General features: G+C 47.5%; 2 protein-coding genes across 2 annotated transcripts in view; both read right to left on the reverse strand.

The window, feature by feature from the left end:
• The window catches only part of LOC120905098 (sodium channel protein Nach), a 2,561-nt gene extending 1,423 nt beyond the window's left edge, over window positions 1-1,138 (reverse strand). The window contains exons 1-3 of the mRNA XM_040315798.1: window positions 501-1,138; window positions 347-431; window positions 1-284 (exon numbers count right to left, since the gene is read on the reverse strand). The exon at window positions 1-284 is cut by the window's left edge and continues 2 nt beyond it. Of these exons, the coding sequence (XP_040171732.1) occupies window positions 1-284; window positions 347-431; window positions 501-1,138 (1,007 nt within the window). The remainder of the gene's footprint in view (window positions 285-346; window positions 432-500) is intronic.
• A 230-nt stretch (window positions 1,139-1,368) lies between these two features.
• LOC120903178 (UHRF1-binding protein 1-like) overlaps window positions 1,369-19,052 on the reverse strand; it is a 30,120-nt gene continuing 12,436 nt past the window's right edge. The window contains 15 exon segments of the mRNA XM_040312435.1: window positions 1,369-4,423; window positions 4,500-4,964; window positions 5,146-5,288; window positions 7,182-7,202; window positions 9,170-9,284; window positions 9,351-9,929; window positions 10,016-10,145; window positions 10,224-10,362; window positions 10,429-11,642; window positions 11,713-11,799; window positions 15,253-15,273; window positions 15,431-15,717; window positions 15,805-15,924; window positions 16,393-17,264; window positions 17,462-17,663. Coding sequence (XP_040168369.1) covers window positions 4,201-4,423; window positions 4,500-4,964; window positions 5,146-5,288; window positions 7,182-7,202; window positions 9,170-9,284; window positions 9,351-9,929; window positions 10,016-10,145; window positions 10,224-10,362; window positions 10,429-11,642; window positions 11,713-11,799; window positions 15,253-15,273; window positions 15,431-15,717; window positions 15,805-15,924; window positions 16,393-17,264; window positions 17,462-17,663 — 4,618 coding nt within the window. The 3' untranslated portion in view covers window positions 1,369-4,200.

Genomic DNA, 19,052 nt, shown 5'->3' on the forward strand with positions numbered 1-19,052 from the left:
CCAAGCAGCATGTTATGGTGGCAACAGTTGCACGTTTTGATCTGCGCCGTCTTAAGGCACTCCGTCACGCACACACTGTAGCTGTACTTCGCGTACCGGTGGTCGGTCCCTTCGTCGGGGAAAACGCACCGCCGCACACTTTTGTCAACCGTTCGAACTAGCGGATCGTTTGCGATGCTCTGGGCGGTGATGTAGATCTTCCCAGCGTACCCTTCCGGCATCTGGTTGAACTGGAGCGTGGTTAGGAGCATATGCGGGATGTCCTCTTCGTTCTGGACGTATGCCTTAAAAGAAAGTAAAAGAGCTTAGAGACGCATCAACTACATTTCCACTGCCACTTCCTGACCGTTGTAGCTCGGCTAAAGTTCAGCTGCAGCTCTCCCTTCGGCGATGCCATGCTCATATCCATCCGCAACCACTGTGGCCCATATCTGCACGGAAGAATTTAGTGTCATTTTGGAACTCCAACGCCAAAACTTCCACTCCCCACTCCCAATTACTTGCTAACAGTCTGTATGGAGTTGAGCAGAAAGCACGAGCCCATCGTCGTCTGGATCGGCCGGAAGTAGCGACAACAATCGAACACCTTCCCATTCCAGCGGCACTCATCAAACAGCTGGGAACAGTTCGCCCGCACCGCGTTCGAGAACCTTGGATACCCCTCCACCGGACACTTGACACAGTCGTCACAGTCCTTGTACATCGCACAGTACGACTTGATCGAGCCGTAGTTGTACAGGTTGTGGTAGATCAGGCGCAACATAAACTCCTCCACATCGTAGTTGTACTCCATCTCCTCGGTCGTGCGCAACCCGTCGATCACCTGCTGGAGCGCATCGTACTGCTGCTTGGTGTAGCCCATCTCACAGACGCCCACCGACGGGAAGTGGGCAATGTCTTTGCGCGGATCCAGATTCTCCACCACGATGCTGACCGCATCCTTGCGGAATAGCTCCATGTACGTGTTGATCAGCATGTACGAGCCGGTCCAGGCGAACAGGACGCATGCCATCCAGAATAGGCGCTCGGTCCAGTGGTACTTCCGGTTGGAGATGTACCCCACGCCGGCCAGGGAGCAGTTGGAGCAGTAATCGACCAGGATGCGGTACAGGACGCGGAATGCTTTTACCACCACCATCGTTGAGCGTGATCTGACCAAGCAGGGGTTCGTCGCTTGACGGGCGATGCCGCGTTCGTTTTCTGCGTGAAATTAATTATTAAAGCAGCCACTTTTGCGCAGCATGGAAAGTGAATTATCCGTGCTGCGGGACCGTCATGTCGTCTTCAATATTAGATGAGCTATATTGCCCATATCGTGACGACCTCCCAAAGCGGTTCTTTCTTTTCTTCATCCACCAGAGGCATCAATCGTGGCTTGTGTTTTCGTTTTTATTGAATCCAATAGATAGGTAACTGTTATAATCGGTAAATATGTTTCTATTCTGTAACACGTTAGACTGTTGGGGAGGGGAGAACCTTTCCTTTCCAGTGTGCCGTGGAACGTCCACCTCTTCCTCCTGCGTATTCTGCGCTATCTCTCTCTCTCGCTCTCAGTGTGTATAGGTTTGTGTACCGATGTTTTGTGTGGTCGGTGTGAGTTTTCAAAAAGGGTATATGGGAAACAGGCGCGTACGCCCTGTGCCCTGTTAGTGGGTTCGGATTATACGGTGGACGAAGGTGTGCTGTGCTGTGGGTTGGGGTTTTTCTTTTCTGTTGCTTCTGTACCAGCTCGGGGAGAGGCGGCGGTGCAGATATTAATCGCCCCCTTTGCCTATAATGTCTCATCAATCACATGTTTCTTTGCAATCCTTTAAACCTAACGATCGTTAGTGTACGGTGTGCGTGTGTGTGTGTGTAGTGACATCGTTGCTGCTTAGTGTACGTGCGCCTTAAGCACAATTAGTTAAAGTCTTTCAATCCGGTGCCACACCATCCAGCCCTGCCATTATTCCATTCGCAATATTCGTATTTAAAACGCTCTTGAGAAAGAAAACGAAATGAACAACATCGCGTGCGACGAAATTTGGGACAGGGCACCACCACGCGCAACCTATCTATTCTTCCCGTACGCTTCTCCCAATGCCAACCACCATCGTGTATAATATATTTGGTTCATATTCCTATTCTAATGTTTAGGCTGCCTCTATCGGTCTGTCCGTCTGTCTAAGTTTGGTTGTATAATTCGTTCCCGCGTTTTGCTGAGTTCGTTTCAAAATAGTTTCACAGACACGCACGCACACACACACACACATACATACGTTTCTTTTGCTTTTGTACAACAAACTAACTACGGAGGATTGGGTTGATCGTGTATCACGTGTACGAGGAGTAAGAGGTAACTAAACTAAAACCGAACGTTACGTTGCTTCTGGGAATGGTTGCACACCGCTTAACACACTAGTGCAATGTTTTTTTTTTTTGTTAATCCGTACCCTACCGGCTGTATGAACATGTAACCGAACGCAACGGAACAACATTACTATGCCTAGAATATACCACCCCCTACCTATACACCCCCCTCCTTATGTGTGGTAGTGGTTGTGTATTGCGAATTCCTATCCTAAATATATGTGTATATCTGTTTCATGCTGCTGACTGTTCTCCTGTTGCCGTATCTTCTCTTCGTGATCATTACGGGAATGGTTAACTTTAATAAGATGCTTCGTTTTCCTCTTCTTCTTCCTCCTCCTCCTCTTCTTAAACCCCACGCTCGATAGCTTTTCCGCTTAACCAGCTTGCTCGTTTGTTTGTTGTTTTACTCTTTTTTGTTGCTAAATTACAGAACACACACGCGACACAGCGAGCCGAGCAGAACAGAAGCGCACGCGGGTAAACTTAATATCACACACACACACAGAATCATCTTGGCTTGGGGCGGCTTAGGAATTGGTTTTTAGAATAATGTACAACTCGCGATACATGCGCATGTAACGAAGAATGTGTAGCCAACACACACAGAGTGTGCAGTTTAGTGCAGCAATTGCTATTCACAACGTGGTTCTTTTGTTTTTTGGAAGGAATGGGTGTATAATTAACACAACGATTAGAGTTTAACTTCACATCGGGTTTCCCGCGCTCTCTCACTCTCTTTCTCTTTATCGATCTGTCTTTATCGAGTGCTTTTCTTTGTTTATTGCTAGAGCGAGTGTGTGTGTTTTTATTCTTGTGCATTCTCCACACAATTTTTCGTTACCGTACTTGCCCCTTCACATTTTGGTTTAACCGTTTTTTTTAAAACTAATTACGAATAATGGCAAAACTTGAAAAAGTACATTTCTAGCGGATTAGTATAAAAATAAAACAACCAAAGGTATAGAAACAAAAAACAACCATTTTCCAACTGAATACTTTTTAGGACGATTACCTTACAGGGTTCTCCAGGCGTTCTCATAGCTGTCGGACACTTCCTTTACTCTTTCCTATTGGAAGTGAACTTCATATGATGGCAATTGGATTCTATGGTTCCTTTTTTGAACAGACTCCTTGAAAATTCCTATTGGTTTTGCCCCAACAGGGGTGCTATAGAGTCCAATTCCCATTACTTCAAATTCATATCACGTGCGAAAGAGTAAAAAAAGTGTCCCACAGCTATGAAAACTCCTGGAAAACCCCTGTAAGACGTAGAATGGATCAATTCGCTTGTTCGCCTTGTACAAGCTTGCTCGTTAGACTGTTTACTCATACATGCTACATGCCGGTGGGGTAAAAGTATGATGCGGACTATCTCTGGCACGGCACACATGTTTTGTTACCTTTATCTTTCTCTTTCTCTCTCTGTTTCGAATTCAACTTTTAGCTACTTTTCTTCATTTTCATTTTTTTGTGTATCTTCACGGTTCACTTCACAGCTGCAGTTCTTGATAGAATAAAATTTCATGCCTAAAAATTATCAACAAAATAAAGAGAACAATAAAACATAACATTTTAAAAATTACAAGACCAATACAGCCCATTGCGGAACGCCTACAGTTGGAACACGTGTGGAAAAGATGGTAAACTCTCCCAAAACAAATCTCCGTTGCCTTTCGATCAAACTCTTCTGACTAAAAGTCCACCAATTGCCCTATACCACCACCACTTTTCCCCCGGGTTTTGCTTGTTTTCAAAAGCGTGCGCCATTGGCAGCTGGTGATGGTGCTGTGTGCCGATCGTACGCGCTTTCATAAACATAAACCGACCGGGGGAAACGCTTCCATCGCTTTAGAATGGATTTTCACCGCAGCACTGTATACAGTCCATACAGTTGTGCTATCTTTTGCCATCCTGCTGCCCCAGCTGGACGTCACTCAGCGAGGTGAGCTGATCCTGCAACGATTTGATCGTCGCCATCAGGGTGCGCTTTTCGTCCAGCAGCGTCGTGATGTCGTCCTGGGCCGCCTTCAGGTAGTTCTTCAGCATCTCATTATCTTGCCGTACTTTCATTCTACAAAAAAATGAAGAGATGATTGTAAATTAAATAACCATTTAAATGTGCACATTTAATTTTCCTCTTCACTTACCGATTGCTTTCCGCCGTCTTCTCATTGTCCGTGAGCTGTTTCTTCAGGCTGTCGTTGTCCAGCTTCAGCTGCTGCAGCACCAGATGCAACGATTTCACCTCCCGGTCGCGTTCCCGCCGTACCTCGGTGTCGGAGCGGTTCAGCTTGCGCTTGCCGCCACCACCGTCCACCGCATCGTCCGCCTTGCTGCCGAACGTGGGCTGCACGTAAAACACACCCGCCTCGTCCCGTGTCAGCAGCACCCGGCCGATGGCAAGGTTTACCGGCAGCGTCCCGGGCGAGGTTATGTTCACCGGCGGCCGATCCTCGATCAGATTGATCTTCACGTTCTCCACCGTCACCTCCATCGGTATCGGCGTCGGTATCACCTCATCCTCCGCCAGATCGCCCAGCCCGACGACGGTGCTCATCGCGAGCTGCAGATCGATATCCTTCACCTCGACGTTTAGCTTCCGCTTGAACCAGCTAGTTTTTTTTAGGCACACGCAAGGTAAAGACAGGGAGAAATGTTACACGATCAAGAACAAACAAAAAACGCAAAGAATCGCTATTGTTAACACTTCATCTTAAATTCCCTACGTTTTCATAGACCCAGTCCCCTTACTCATACTTGCAGTCCATTTCCCACAGTATTTGTTGTCATTACCTCAGGATTGTCTTCTTGTCAGTGATTTTGCACGAGTCGGCCGGCAGGGTGAGCTCTTCCTCTAATCTAATCGCAACACAAGGCGGTGCTTCCGGATTATGCGGTGCAATGTTCCATGCTCTACATCTAGTTCCGAACTTGGTCTGGTGGTGGGTGGGTGCGTCGTATACGATGGGCAAGAAGGGTGGGAGTTGGGTTTCGCAGTTCATACAGCATTGAGAGTTGCCCATCATGGTGGTCGCGCAGGGAGGCGCATTTACATAATTTCATCCAGATTTGTTTCGAATAACCCATTTACACATTATGAAAAGCGCAAAACACAGCCATTTTCGGCAATTTAATTTGAACGAGTCAAAAGAAAATAGGGCAAAAGGGAGTGGGGAAAAGAAACAAATGGAAAAGAAAGAAAAAAAACTATTAACTGCATGGTCTTGGCCAACATTTTTAGATTTTCATATTTGGCAAAACAAGATTGTAAGTGTAAATCGCTAGAGAAAACGAAGTAGTTATGTAAAAGAAGTATAAAGAGATAGTTTAAAGACAAAGAAAGTGTAAAGAAGCATAAAACGGAATTAGTTTTAGGCAAATTAGAAAACCAAAAATAAACATATATAATGTCAAGAAAAGTGAAAGTGAAAAGAAAATAGAAAAGAGAGCGTACATATTGTAAAAAACGAGAAAGAGAGAAGTAAACAGCGACACATTGTAGCAGAAAGAGAGATTACAACAAACAATGAAATGGAATATAAAGAGTTCTAATTCTAATAGACTGACTTCGCTGACACAATAATAATATACTGTACACAAAATGTGGGTGAGGAAAATCGTGAGTGAGAAAATCGTACTAATTTCTGGGGCGGGTGCTGTTTTCGAGTACATAGAAAATGGGTGTGATAGACATTCAAAATATGGGTTTAATTGGTTAAAGGTGATAAAAAGATTAAAAGATCAACACTGCACGTAACCTTGCGGAAGAAAAGGAGAAACACATGCATCTGCTCTATATCCTAGAAACAAAACAGTCGGAAAAACTGACCGTACTACTAACGTGACGGCCTGATTGGTTGTAGAGTGCGTACAGTGAGCGCTCCTAGAATGTGTTTTGGTAAGCAAGCGATATAATTGGGCGGCTTTCAAATGCTTTGAAGTGTCTACTTTACTGATCAAATTTCCCTGAAAACTGACAACAGTAGTTGGTTATAATCATACTATACTAGGATGCGTTGTTAAGCGAATGTTACAGAGTTTTCTAGGAGTTCTCATAGCTGTGGGACATTTTATTGACTCATTCTTACGTGAAATTAACATAATCTAACGAGAATTGGACTCTATAGCTCCCTTGTTGGACAAATCCAATAGGAGTTTCCAAGAAGCCTGTACAAAAAGGGTGCCATAGAGTCCAATTTCTATCATATGAAGTTCACTTCAAATAATAAAGAGTCAAGGAAGTGTCCCACAATTATGAGAACCCCTGGAAAACCCTGTATACTCTATTTCAGACCTCTACTCCTACCAGCAATTAAGAAACTAGAACTCAAGCAGATGCAGAAGAGTTTGCAATCAATTGTCTGTACTGGGTCAGTGTTACAGTTGGAGATGATGGCTACCTTGGGGATTGTTCATTCGTGAGTATTTTCAACTTCATTTGTGCATAGTGTGGGCCTTATCTTAAACAGGGAATGGACACACATGTGGAAAAGAAAAACCTCGTACATGCTTTCTTTACTTCAGCTGCCAAAAAGTTGCCCCAACACACACAAGGCAGAGGAGGGTGGACCACTGAATGGTTCAACATATTTCACACACACACACAAAAACGAATCTCTCTTTCCATCAACTACAATGTTCAACACAGCGCAACACGGCGCGCCTGCCTTGCATTGATAAAAAAATTAACAAAACAAGTTTAAAATATAAAAAGAAATGATAAAACACAAAACACCGAAACAGAACATAAATAACGCTTAAAATCATACACAGTTTGTAACATACAAACAAAACACGCACAAAAGTACTAGTGGAACAAATATAGATACCTTGCTGTTGCGGTGGCCACCCTTTTTTTCGGTGGCGTGGCGTGTATTTATGTGTATATTATGGATTCAGCCAACAAGTGTGAGCGTTTCGTTTGATGATGGCAGTGCAACGATGGGTTTGGTTTTGATTACATTGTATGAAAACGACATACATACACAGCACAAACACACACACACACACAGAGAAAGAGACACAAAAAGAGACAGAGACGCAAACGCACCAAAGGAAACACAACATCGATATATGTGTATATGTTGATTAGAACCATCGCGAGCGAGCAACCAACATCAACATCCATAATTGTAGGATAGGATATGGACCGTAATTATTGTTTTTTTGGTAATAATAGCAAATATGCCCAATGAAGTATATATTGGTTACAACGGGAGTTGTGTAGCGCATAGCCACAGCATGAGCGATGAGCAACAAGGATCGTAGCATTTGCACAGCGGACAACCCCACATTCAGTAGTGTGGCGAGTAAGAAATATGTTGCAATATTTTGAATAATTGCAAAAGTATGATTGTAAATTGGTGTGTGTTTTTTTGTGGCACACGTGTTGCAGGTGCAGGTAAGTTATCACAGTAGTATTGCAGTGTGTTGTGTTGTGTTCGTTTTCGGTTGATACCGTTTAAGTAATTATTTGTTTTGTTTTTCATTCAGGTAATTCACACCACGATCGTCGATTGTTATTCGGTTTGATTATTGTTTTGTTTGTTTTTTGTTTTTGTTTTTTTTTTTTGGTTATACAAGATAGAGATGATAGAAGAAAGCATGCAAAAAAAGAAAAAAGAAAAGAAAAATATGTTTCAACAACATTAACACTCGGATAGTTTTCGGATTATGTATGTATATAATATAGTAGCATATATATATATAGATATGGTTAGTATAATTGTAAGATATTTGGTCATATTTTAGCTAGCACGAGTAGAGAAATAGAGGAATGAAAACAGGGAGCAAACAGAAAAGAAGGATAAACTGGATAAGAGAAACAGAAGAAGATGTACGTAAAAGAGACGCGTGGTGCCAATGGAGCAAAAAGAAAGAAAGAATTCTCTTGTCGCCGTATGGACAAGAGAATGGAAACGTGTGCATAAATGGATGAAAAATGACAAAAGTTTTACAAAAAATGAGTTAATTTCAAAACGAAACATGCCAATTTCAATTACTTGATATACAATACTCGAATAGTAGTGTGCAGTTACAATTCAGTTTAGCGCCAAATAAAGAAGATGAAAGAGAAAAGGACAAAAAAAGAATAAAACAGATCTTTAAGCCTTTCGCACATTCGCACTCAATGCACGCGCCGTTCTTGGTGTGCGCGGCCGTTTGAGCTTCCGGTGTTACCTATTTCGAAGCTCGATATGCATTTTAGCCATCCATTTTAGCAGACATTGAGCACATCATGACAGATATATTTCGCGATACATGGGGAATCTTATGTACAAGAGGGGAGATGATATCATATCGGGGGAAGGAGGAGATAAAAGATGCATATTTAAACGATGATTTACGGCCAGATTAAATTGTTTTGCGATGAAGGTACAAAGTATAGTGCGATTCTCATTATCGTAAATCATCGATTGCCGTTAACAACAGATAACAATTGCGGGAAGTATTCGATATAATAGACACCGAAAAGAAAAGAAGGAAGAACAAAATAACGGAAATACAACGTTCGAATGAAGTGGTGAAACCACCATACCATAGGTTATCGTTTATCATGATTATTGTATGAGGAAACACAACACATACAGAGTGAAAACAAGGAAACAAAAGGAACAAAGTGTAATCGAAACAATCGATAGGGAAAACCAGACCAGAGAAAAAGGTAGCAAAGAGAAAAGAGAGACAGGAAAAGTGTTCGAAGAGAGAGAAAGGTTGTTGTGTTCTAGTGTGTGTATGTGTGTGTGTGTGTGTTTAGTAGATAGTTGAAGGATTTATTTTTTTCCTCAAAACCCAAACGGTGAAGGGGTAAGCGTACCTGAAATTCATCCCACGGTATCGCACCGCATTCATCACAGCTTATCGCCGACACTTGCAATCGAAGCGAGGAACCATTGCCAACATTCTGGCGTATCACCTCCACCGTGGTTAATCTATCAAAATAAAGGAAACACATCAGTTTATATGAAAACACCACATACACACACACACAAACGAACCTGAACGTCACCATCGACACAATGTCGCGCCGCTTCAGACTGATGCTTTCGGACGGGTCGGACGGAGAGGACATGTTCGAGAGGAATGGATCCTCGCACACCTCGCTCGCCACCTCGATCGGTGCCATCTTGATCGTGCTCTCCTGCCCGAACGGGTACAGCTTAAACATCGCGTCCATGCAGTCCGTCGTCTTCTCCGTGTCCTCCAGCACGCGCTGCAGCTCCGAGTCGGAGCTCAAATCCGACTGCACCGACAGCGTATCGCTAATGTCGTCGGACGTGTTGGTTTTCAGCGCCGAATCGATCGACGTCATCAGATGCGAGAAGCCCTTCTTCATGGAGCTTAGCCCCGAGTTGAGGTCCTTCGAGAACGAGGACGAGTCGGTGGTTGAGTTGCGCCCCACCTTCGATTGCGTCTGCACCGGAATGTGTTGTGGCTGCTGGGGGATAGGGGTGGTGACGCTCGTCGTACCGACGGTTCGTGCGGTTACCACGACCGACGAGGAGGAGGGCGTCTCGACCGAGGCTACGCCCGACGTAGAAGAGGTCGTCGGTATGCTTTGTATCTGTACGTTGTGTCTGGAACGCGAACGAGCGAGAGGGGGATTTAAGCATAAGGTAAGTACGTGTGACGGACAGGATTCTAAGTGTGCGAGATAGCGTACCCGTGGGTGTTGGGATTGGAAATGTGATGTACTTCCACCGGTGGTTCTGTTGCGATTGGGGAGGGACATTCGGTACTGCTAAAAATGTTAGAATTTCTTGTTTGGTCCATCGAATTTGGCCACCCGGAACCTGAAGCGGGAAGAAGGGGAGGATGGATTTGATCATTTGCGATGATCGTGTGTTAATCTTTTCCGACCCTATTTGTACCTAAACTGGCCGAATCCGGTAGCACGCTCTCGCCATCACCACCGCTCGACTCTTTGCCGGGCGTTTGTGAAGGCATGACGAGCGAAACTTCCACCTGGGGTATCACACAGCCAACGATAATCGATTTTTCCGTATTTGCCTACAAGATAGATCGGGGGATGAGTCTAAAAAGAATTTGCCCAATTCTTACGGTTCACTGTCTTACCGCTTGCAGTATTCGCTTCGAATCAAGCGACAGAAAGGTGGCCAGCTCGGTCAGCTCCTCTGCCAGCCGCAGCAAAAACAGATACTGATAATGATCGATTTGAACACTAACTAGATTGGAAACGTGAGCGATCACGTGCAGATCGGCCGTCCGATTGTCCGTCTCACTGTCCGCCTCGACCGACGGGAATGCTTGCGGTAGCTGCGGCGGCGCCCTTGCCTCGCCGCCCTGCCCAGACGCGGAGGAAAATCGTTTCCGCTTCTCATCCTCCAACGTCGCACCACCACCAACACCACCACTCCAGTAACCGCTCCCGAGCGGGGTGGACTCTAAATCTAGTGATTGTTTTAAACTGCTCACGGACAGTATCAGACTGCTTTCGCTCGATTTGTTCGAGATGGTATTATTGCTATTGTGAATGCGCTTGCTGCCGTCGCTGTTCCGCTCAACACCGCCAGCGACCGTATCCGCCGGGCCGATCATCAGCTCGGGCATTTCGTCCGAGCGCCCGTGCAGCCAGATCGTTACCGGCACGGCATCGACGAACGGAATGGCACGGCTCGGGCCGATCGAACGCGCGCCGTAAAACTCGACCCACACCGGGTCCAGCTTTAGGCACCACACGTCACGCGGCTCGCGCCACGTTGCGTAGCGCGTCAGATTGCTAAACGCGGACTGCAGCCCGTCCGCACCGGACCCGTTCAGCATCGGTGGTCCGTTCAGCCCGCCGGCCACGTCCGTTGCCGCAATGTGTGACAGTATGCGATCGGTCACGATACACAGATCGCCCGGTTTTGAGGGAAAGCCCGACCCGAACACGAGGCTACCCTCCTGCAGGGAGGATATCGCCTGCGCTAGGTCGGCCCGCGACGAGCCCGTCTCGCGAATGTTCGTCAGCGCAAACCGGGACACCTCCACGTGCATTGCCTTGGGCCGATCACGCTGCTGCGGTGCGCCGGGCGACGCTTCGAATATTAAGCGCGGCATAATGCACTCCACCTTCACGTCCATGTACATTATGTTCGGTTGCTGCTCCGCGTCCGACGTCGCTCCGCTCGACGGGGTGGACGGGGAGTTGAGACCGCTCGTGACGTTGTTCGTGCGCAGGAGACTTTCGTGTAGGTTCAGCACGAACGAGCTGAGCCAGAGCAGACTGTCCAGGTGGAAGTGCACTTGTACGGGATTGATGTGAACGAACGCTTTCGACGGTGGCACTGTGTGAGAAGGGGAAAAGACGTTTTATGTTGTTCAACCTATCAATATTGGCTCCATAAATCTACTTACAAGGAAATACAAAGTCCCCGGGATAGTAGAAGTACGTAAATTCCGCATGCAATGTGGCCATATCCGGTGGTACTCGGTCCCGATCGGCTAAAAACAACAACAAAAACGATAGAGATGATTAGAAAATGTTGCGCTGCGTACGAAAACAGTCCATATAAAATAATTAAATTTAATAACAAGATAAGGGAAAAGAGTATCGCATGCAAGAGGAGGAATGAAAACAACAATATATTGTTTAACCATGAATACTAATTATTCTAAATGTTTAAAAACGAAACATTAACTTCACATTCAATGCTAAAGGTCAACGAAGAAGACGAATAAGTAATGTAAAATTCATGTCGCTCTAATTTTTAATTGAATGGTTCTGCCACAACCAACACACGGGCTCTTCGCACGCACGTGCAACCACAAACAAGACTTTGATCAGAAGTAAAAGCTTTCCTCATTCAAGCCCGTACATCCGTGTAGGGAAAATGTTACTTTTATTGCGCCTGGGTCGTGCGTTCTATCGCATCTTGGTGGATTACTGCAACAATGCATCGCTGGCCGGCATCGGGTACATCGTCAACCGCCGGTACCACCCAACGGAGCGACTGTTCTGGTTCGTTTGCACCTCCATTGCGTGGGTTTTTGCGGTCCGGCTCATATGCTCCTACATGGAGCTGTTCCGGACGGATACGATCAGCATTGCGGTGGAGAACATAGATACGCGGGCCGAGCCGATAGTGTTCCCGGCGGTCGGTGTCTGTGAGATGGGCTACGTGAAGGAAGTGTATCCCGGGCTGCAGTCGTACCTTGGCGCGTTGCAGACGAACGACGAGATGGAGTTTAACTACGATGTGGAAGACTATATGCTGCGTATTATCTTTCACAACCTGTACAACGAAGGCTCGATAAGTAGCTACTGTGCAATGTACGAGGAGTGTGACGATTGTATGAGGTGCCCGAAGGATGGGTACAGCCAGACAGCGGCCATGGTGCGCGCTAACTGTAGCACACTGTTCCGCGAGTGCCGCTGGAATGACAAACCGTTCGATTGCTGTCGCTACTTTCAACCGATCGAAACAACGATCGGAACGTGCTATCTGCTTAACTCGCTGCAAACGGTAGAGAAGTAAGGTGCTAACAAAGCCTGGTCTAAGAGCTAAATAAGCTCTAACTGTGAGTCTTTTCCTACAGACATGGCAAAAAATGGCTGCCGCTGGAAATGGACACGGAGCATCCTGATGGCGATCTGCTGTTGACATACAATTATGCAGTTACGGTAAGCAGGAGAGAGAGAGAGAGAGTGATGATAGTGATGTGCTCTTTGGAGCACACCCATAACTGCGATCCGACACCGGCTATTGTTAGTACGATTCTGACACCAGCAAAATCGGAACCACTAGTTCTACCCGGAGTCGGAGTCGTCTAGAGTCACCCGTAGTCATTCGGGGTCGTATGAAATCGTCGGGAATCATTTGGAGTTGTCCGGAGACGTCTTTAGTCGTCTGGAGTCGACTGGAATCATCCGGAGTCGTCCGTAGTTATCAGAAGTCGTCCGGAGTCATCTGGAGTCGTCCTGAGTCGTTCGGAATCGTCTTGAGTCGCCCGAAGTCGTTCGTAGTTGGAGTCGTCTGTAGTCGTTTTAAGTCGTTTGGAGCTGTCCGGAGCCGTCCGGAGCCGTCCGGAGCCGTCTGGAGTCGTCTGGAGTCATCGGAGGTCATCCGGAGTCATTCGGAGTCGTCTTTAGTCGTCCGGGGTCGTCTTTAGTCGTCCGGGGTCGTCTTTAGTCGTCCGGAGTCGACGGAAATCATCAGATATCGTCCGGAGTCTAAATCATCCGAAGTCGCCCGGAGTCATTGGGAGTCGACCGGAGTCGTTCGGAATCGTCTTGATTCGCCCGAAATCGTTCGCAGTTGCAGTCGTCTGGAGTCGTTCAAAGTCGTTCGGAGCTGTCCGAAGCCGTCCGGAGCCGTCCTGAGCCGTCTGAAGTCGTCTGGAGTCGCTCGAAGTCATCGGGGGTCGTCCGGAGTCGTCTTTAGTCGTCCGGATTCGTCTTAAGTCGTCCGGAGTCGTCTTTAGTCGTCCGGAGTCGACTGGAATCATCGAGAGTCGTCCGGAGTCATCAGAAGTCGTCCGGACTCAGAGTCATCCGGAGTTGCCCGGAGTCATCGGGAGTCGTCCGGAGTCCTTAGGAGTCGTCTTGAGTCGTCTGGAGTCGTCTGGAGTCACCCTAAGTCGTTTGAAGTCGGAGTCGATCGCAGTTGGAGCCATTGGGAGTCTTCCAGAGTCGATCGGAGTCGACATTTGTGTCGAAGGCCGACTCCGGAAAATTCTGGACGACTCCGAACGACTCCAAACGACTCTGACCGACTCCAGGCGACTCCGGACGATTCCGAACGACTCTGGATAATGCTGACCTACCTTCCGGAGTCGGTTCCGAAATGATCGGTGGCGGATTGGAGTCGATTCGGAACTTTTTCCCAACTTTTCCTATCACTTTTCTGAAACGCGTTTTCTCATCCATTCCCCCACCCAGACCCACTTAATGAACGAAGACGACATCCCACACATCCTGCTGCGCCGGCTACAGTTTCAACAGACCATGCAGGGGCACGAGGAGAAAATCTACTTCACGCTGCAGAACATTGTCAACGATCCGCTGGTGCGGTCGGTGGACATTGACGTGCGACGCTGTCTCTTCCCGGACGAGCATGCGCTACCGTTCGGTAACACTAGCTACCCCAAGTACAGCTACAGCGTGTGCGTTACCGAGTGTTTGAAATCGATCCAGCTGCGTGTGTGCAATTGTTTCCATCACAATATGCTGCTCGCAGGCAAGTTTTCGTGTGCATGTGACATGTGTGTGTGTAGAACAAAGCATCTCATCTAATTTGTTGCTTCCAAAACTTCCCAAAAAGGTCACGAAAATGGGTCCGTGTGCGGGTACGCTGGCATGCAATGTTTGGACAATGCTGGGCTGATTGCACCGCCGACGCGGATTTTACAGCCCTGGTATACGGGCGGCTTTCCCTGCCACTGCTATCCGTCCTGCAAGGAGAACGAGATCCGTATCGTGGGCAGACACACGTACATGAACGATCAGGTCGAGCGTTCGGTTAAGCTGAAGCTGATGATTCATCCGACCCAGCGCTACCGCCGACAAATTGTGCGCGAAAACATCGATGTGGTCGTGTCGATCGGTGGCATTTTGGGACTGTTTACCGGGGCGAGCATTCTAAGCATTGCGGAGTTTTTCTACTTCTTTACGGTGCGTTTCGTTAGCTACGCGGTTCGCGACGATGGGCATGATACGGATGAGGGCAGCGATGATGCGGAGGAATCGTCTAGCGATGATGAGCATGAGGAACAGAACGTGTACACTAATATCTCTTAAATTTTGCTACAAAAACACTTAACGAGTAGGTAGATGGATGAGCTAAACAAATTCTCTAAGACTAGCAGCAACAGTAACACAAATCAGAAATACAGAAGAGAGAAAGGAACATAGTCTAAAGGATCAGAATCAACCGTAAACACACATACGGCCGGTACCTTTCTTCCGCTTGTTTTGTGCTTGTAGCGTACCGTTATAGCCATCATATATGGACACGAAACAATGGTTCCGGTGTGAAACGAAAACAAACATTTAAAATTATTGCACACAACGCCAAGGAAAGTTTTAGGGGGAAGAGGCTCGGTTTGTGTGTCCCGCGCTTCGTCCTACACCTACCCGAAACGAACTCCTTTGGCATCTGCTTGTTCCCGGACGTCGTCACGCGGTACAGCGTAAACTCCTCGATTTTCATCACCACACAGGCACACATCAGCTTGGCCAGATTGTCCAGGACATGCTTTTTCATCGGCGAAACCGCACTGTTGTGATTGCTGACACCGCTGCTCGGTGTGCCGGGCACGGAGGGAGCTGCCGTTTGATTGGGCCCATTAAGCCCACCACCACGCTGTTGTCCAAGGGCTGGCGATGCGGGTGTCGTTTGCTGCTGGCCGTAGTTGGTTGTTCTGACGAAAAGGGAAGTTTTGTGTAATGTGAGATTGTGCTTGTGTCAAAGATCAAAAGGAACGGATTGTTGCGTAAGCCGGATGTACCTTTCCAATGATGCATGCTGCGGTGGTCGATTCGGTTGACTTAGGTTTAGAATGGCTTCCCTGAAGGAGTTTAGTGATTGCTCGAGCCACAGTGCGGGCGGTATGCTTGCCTCGCGGTATCTAGGGGATGGAAGTAAGGAAAATAGGACAGTGTTAGGGCGGCCAGACGGATTATGCTTTGGAGAAATGTCACACGCTATCATTCGTGCATTTAATGAATGTATTCCTTATGTAAAATTCATACCATTATTTTCGTTCATTAGCCCACTAACGTATTATGTTCAAATTTAGTGCAAATAGTGCAGCAAATTAAATCCAATTAAGCTTGCATGCCTTCATTCATCGCGGATGCCATTAAACCTTTCCATAAAAGCTCATTAAACGCATTCTCCCCCGAAAACACTTCCGAAACAACCATCATGCGCTGCAACATCAACCCTAACTTTCTCGAATTCACTTTACGCAGCGGGTTCCCGCAGCCCCGCAGCAAACACTCTCGGCACACATTGGAGCTGCGGCTTGCTCGTAAATTAAATTACCGCTCATTCATTGACATGTGACACTGTCCACCACCCCAATCATACTCACTTTGCCCAGTGGGATCGGTCGGCCTTCGCCAAATGGTACGGATAGTAATCGATCTGGAAGCCCTGCACCGATATCTGCAGCGCGCCACCGTCCTGCAGGTTCGGGTGGCTGGAGCGGCCCACCCCCACATCGTCGCACAGGTGCAGATCGATGCGCTGGCTGAAGAAGTGGTACGACGTTTCCCGCACGTCGTACAGGTTAAAGTAGCGCTGGGCCGCGGACAGCTGCTGCGCGTCGGGCGCCTTCTTCGATTGGTCCAGCTGGGCCTGATACTCGGGCAGCGTTTCCAGCTTTCTCTGGGCCTTTACCCGCTGCACCACGTTGGTCGACGCTTTGATCAACCCGGTCAGCGAGTCGACAAAGTGGAGGGCTGCCTTCAGCTGCGAATCCGTCAGCACCCACAGCAGATCGTCCAGTATGAGCACGAGCCGGCTGGCAACGATGCTACAGTCCGATAGGCGCTTTTTGATCGTGATCCGGCAGCGGGCCTGGTTCGTGAGCAACCGCAGTGGCGTGAGGCTAAGGTCCTGGGTGCTGCTCGCCTCGATGCGCACCGTCTGCCAGGACAGCTCCTTGAAGATCAGTATCATGCCGCGGGCCGGATCTTTCAGTCTTGTAACGCGCAGATCGCCCAGCAGCCATTTGGGCGTGCGGGATTCGACCCGTATGCGGGACATCTGCACCGAGGCGGTAAATGCGGGGCTCTTGAGGTTCACGTTCACCGTGTTGACCGCGATCGTGATACCGTCGATGATTTTGTGTATAAAGCTGTATTTCCCCTGAGGTACGGTCATGCTCGAGAGACCGGCCGTCGGTGTGCCGCTGCGCGCGATTTCGCATGTTTCTATCGTTATGTTTACCTCGTCTAGTGTCTGTAAAGCGGGGGAAAAAAGGATGAAATGAAATGAATTAGTTGAGAAATTGCACCGACACGAAGCGAGTCAATTATTGAACGGAATTGTTAATCTGGTAAAATGATATACACTTCCTGGAGAGTTTGACACTAATGACAAACGACTCTACCAACTCTATCTCTCTCTTTCTTCCCAAGTTTCCATGGCCTACTTACCAGTACAATCGGTGTGCTTTTCAGCTTGGTCCAGGATATTCGAAACGAGACGTGATTGCACCAGGCGGACGTCAGCCGCAGCCAGGCCGGTAGTTCCAGCAGCTCCGTCAGCACGTTCTCGTCCAGCTGCAGGTTGGAGAGCTCACCTTCGCCCCGGAATGCGCTCAGGTTCACCTTATCGGGTGATAAATTCTTCGTGTAACTGCAAGTAAAATCGGAGCGAGGAGAAACAAAGCGAAGAGAAAGCGAGATGATGAGCACAGCTTAACACACACAAAACAGCAAGCAAATAAATAAACCGGAAACAGGATATTGTTGAGGTGTACGCTTACTCCTTCTTCCTTTTAGCCCGACGACAAGAGATGCCCCGAGATGCGGAAATGTCAAATAAAAGTGCGAAGATGATGATGGTGTTGGTGGTGTGAACGAGATGAAATTAAACGACATGCTCGGAGAAGCAGAAACAAGCGCTCGGGAGTGGGTGAGTGGGAAATAAAACGCCACCCAACGCCGGCATATAAAATGGTACAGTGCCTGTATTTCCTTTAGTCCCCCTTGGCGGGTAGGAGCATCATCAGATGCGTTACCAGATGGTGAAAATAAGGATGTATGGGAACCTTTTCCCCCCAATTCCTCCCAAACGTACGTAAAACTGTCGAAAGCACTTGCATGCATAGGACCTGTTCCGGGGACCTCCTCGTGCTCCAATTCATTGCCCTAAGGCAAAGAAGGGAAACACCGGCAAAGCACCAAAAAAGAGCGAATGTCCCTAACCACCCTTAACCACCGGTGGATTTGATGGCACGTTACACACGATTGGGGCCGCCAGCGCGTTATTGGTGTGCATGAGTGTGAGAGAGAGAAGGAAAGCGACGCAATGGCCTCGGGGTACAAGGCACCTAAATGACAGCCCCGTGTAGAAGAGTGGCAATTTTGGACCGCATTGCCGCAAGCGATCGTCCCGGAATGTCCCCGAACGCCCGAAAAGTATCCTGCGGAACGAAGCTAATGTGTGTGTGTGTGTGGAGCACGATGTGAGCCATCACAGTGAGCCATCACAGGGATCATGTGTTTGTGAGATGAATTCTAATCAGGGGCAAATTACGCCCCGCAAACCGTTTTATGCTCACACGCATGATGGTCACGGCGATGACCTCTGGCCTATAAACGACATGATAGCGGTGAAGGTTAGAAAAAAGAGAAACTGTAACCACAAAAGTGTATCTCTTTTCTCATGTTTTTTTTTTTATTTCTTTCCTGCAGTAACACCACATCAGTCAAATCAGTTCCCAGTTCGGGGTTCGTAATTGAGTCATGCGTTGAGTGAGGACTGCTTGCTGAGGACCATTGAGAAGACATCTCTGATAATTCGTCCAAAGGACGCTCTGCCTCTTTGGATTGGACCAGACACGGCAAAGTGAATTAAACATATTGATCAGCTGGCAAGGCAAGCAGTCGATAAACGGTCTCCACCGAAGTGGAATCTTGGAAGCGTTCCTTAACGTTCGTTCATGAAGCCATCGGTGGAGGACAATTAGATTATGTGACAGAAGAAGAGGAAGGATAACTAAAACCAATGCAGATTTAAATC

Source organism: Anopheles arabiensis, chromosome 3 (assembly GCF_016920715.1).
Source record: "Anopheles arabiensis isolate DONGOLA chromosome 3, AaraD3, whole genome shotgun sequence".
Taxonomy (NCBI): Eukaryota; Metazoa; Arthropoda; class Insecta; order Diptera; family Culicidae; genus Anopheles; species Anopheles arabiensis.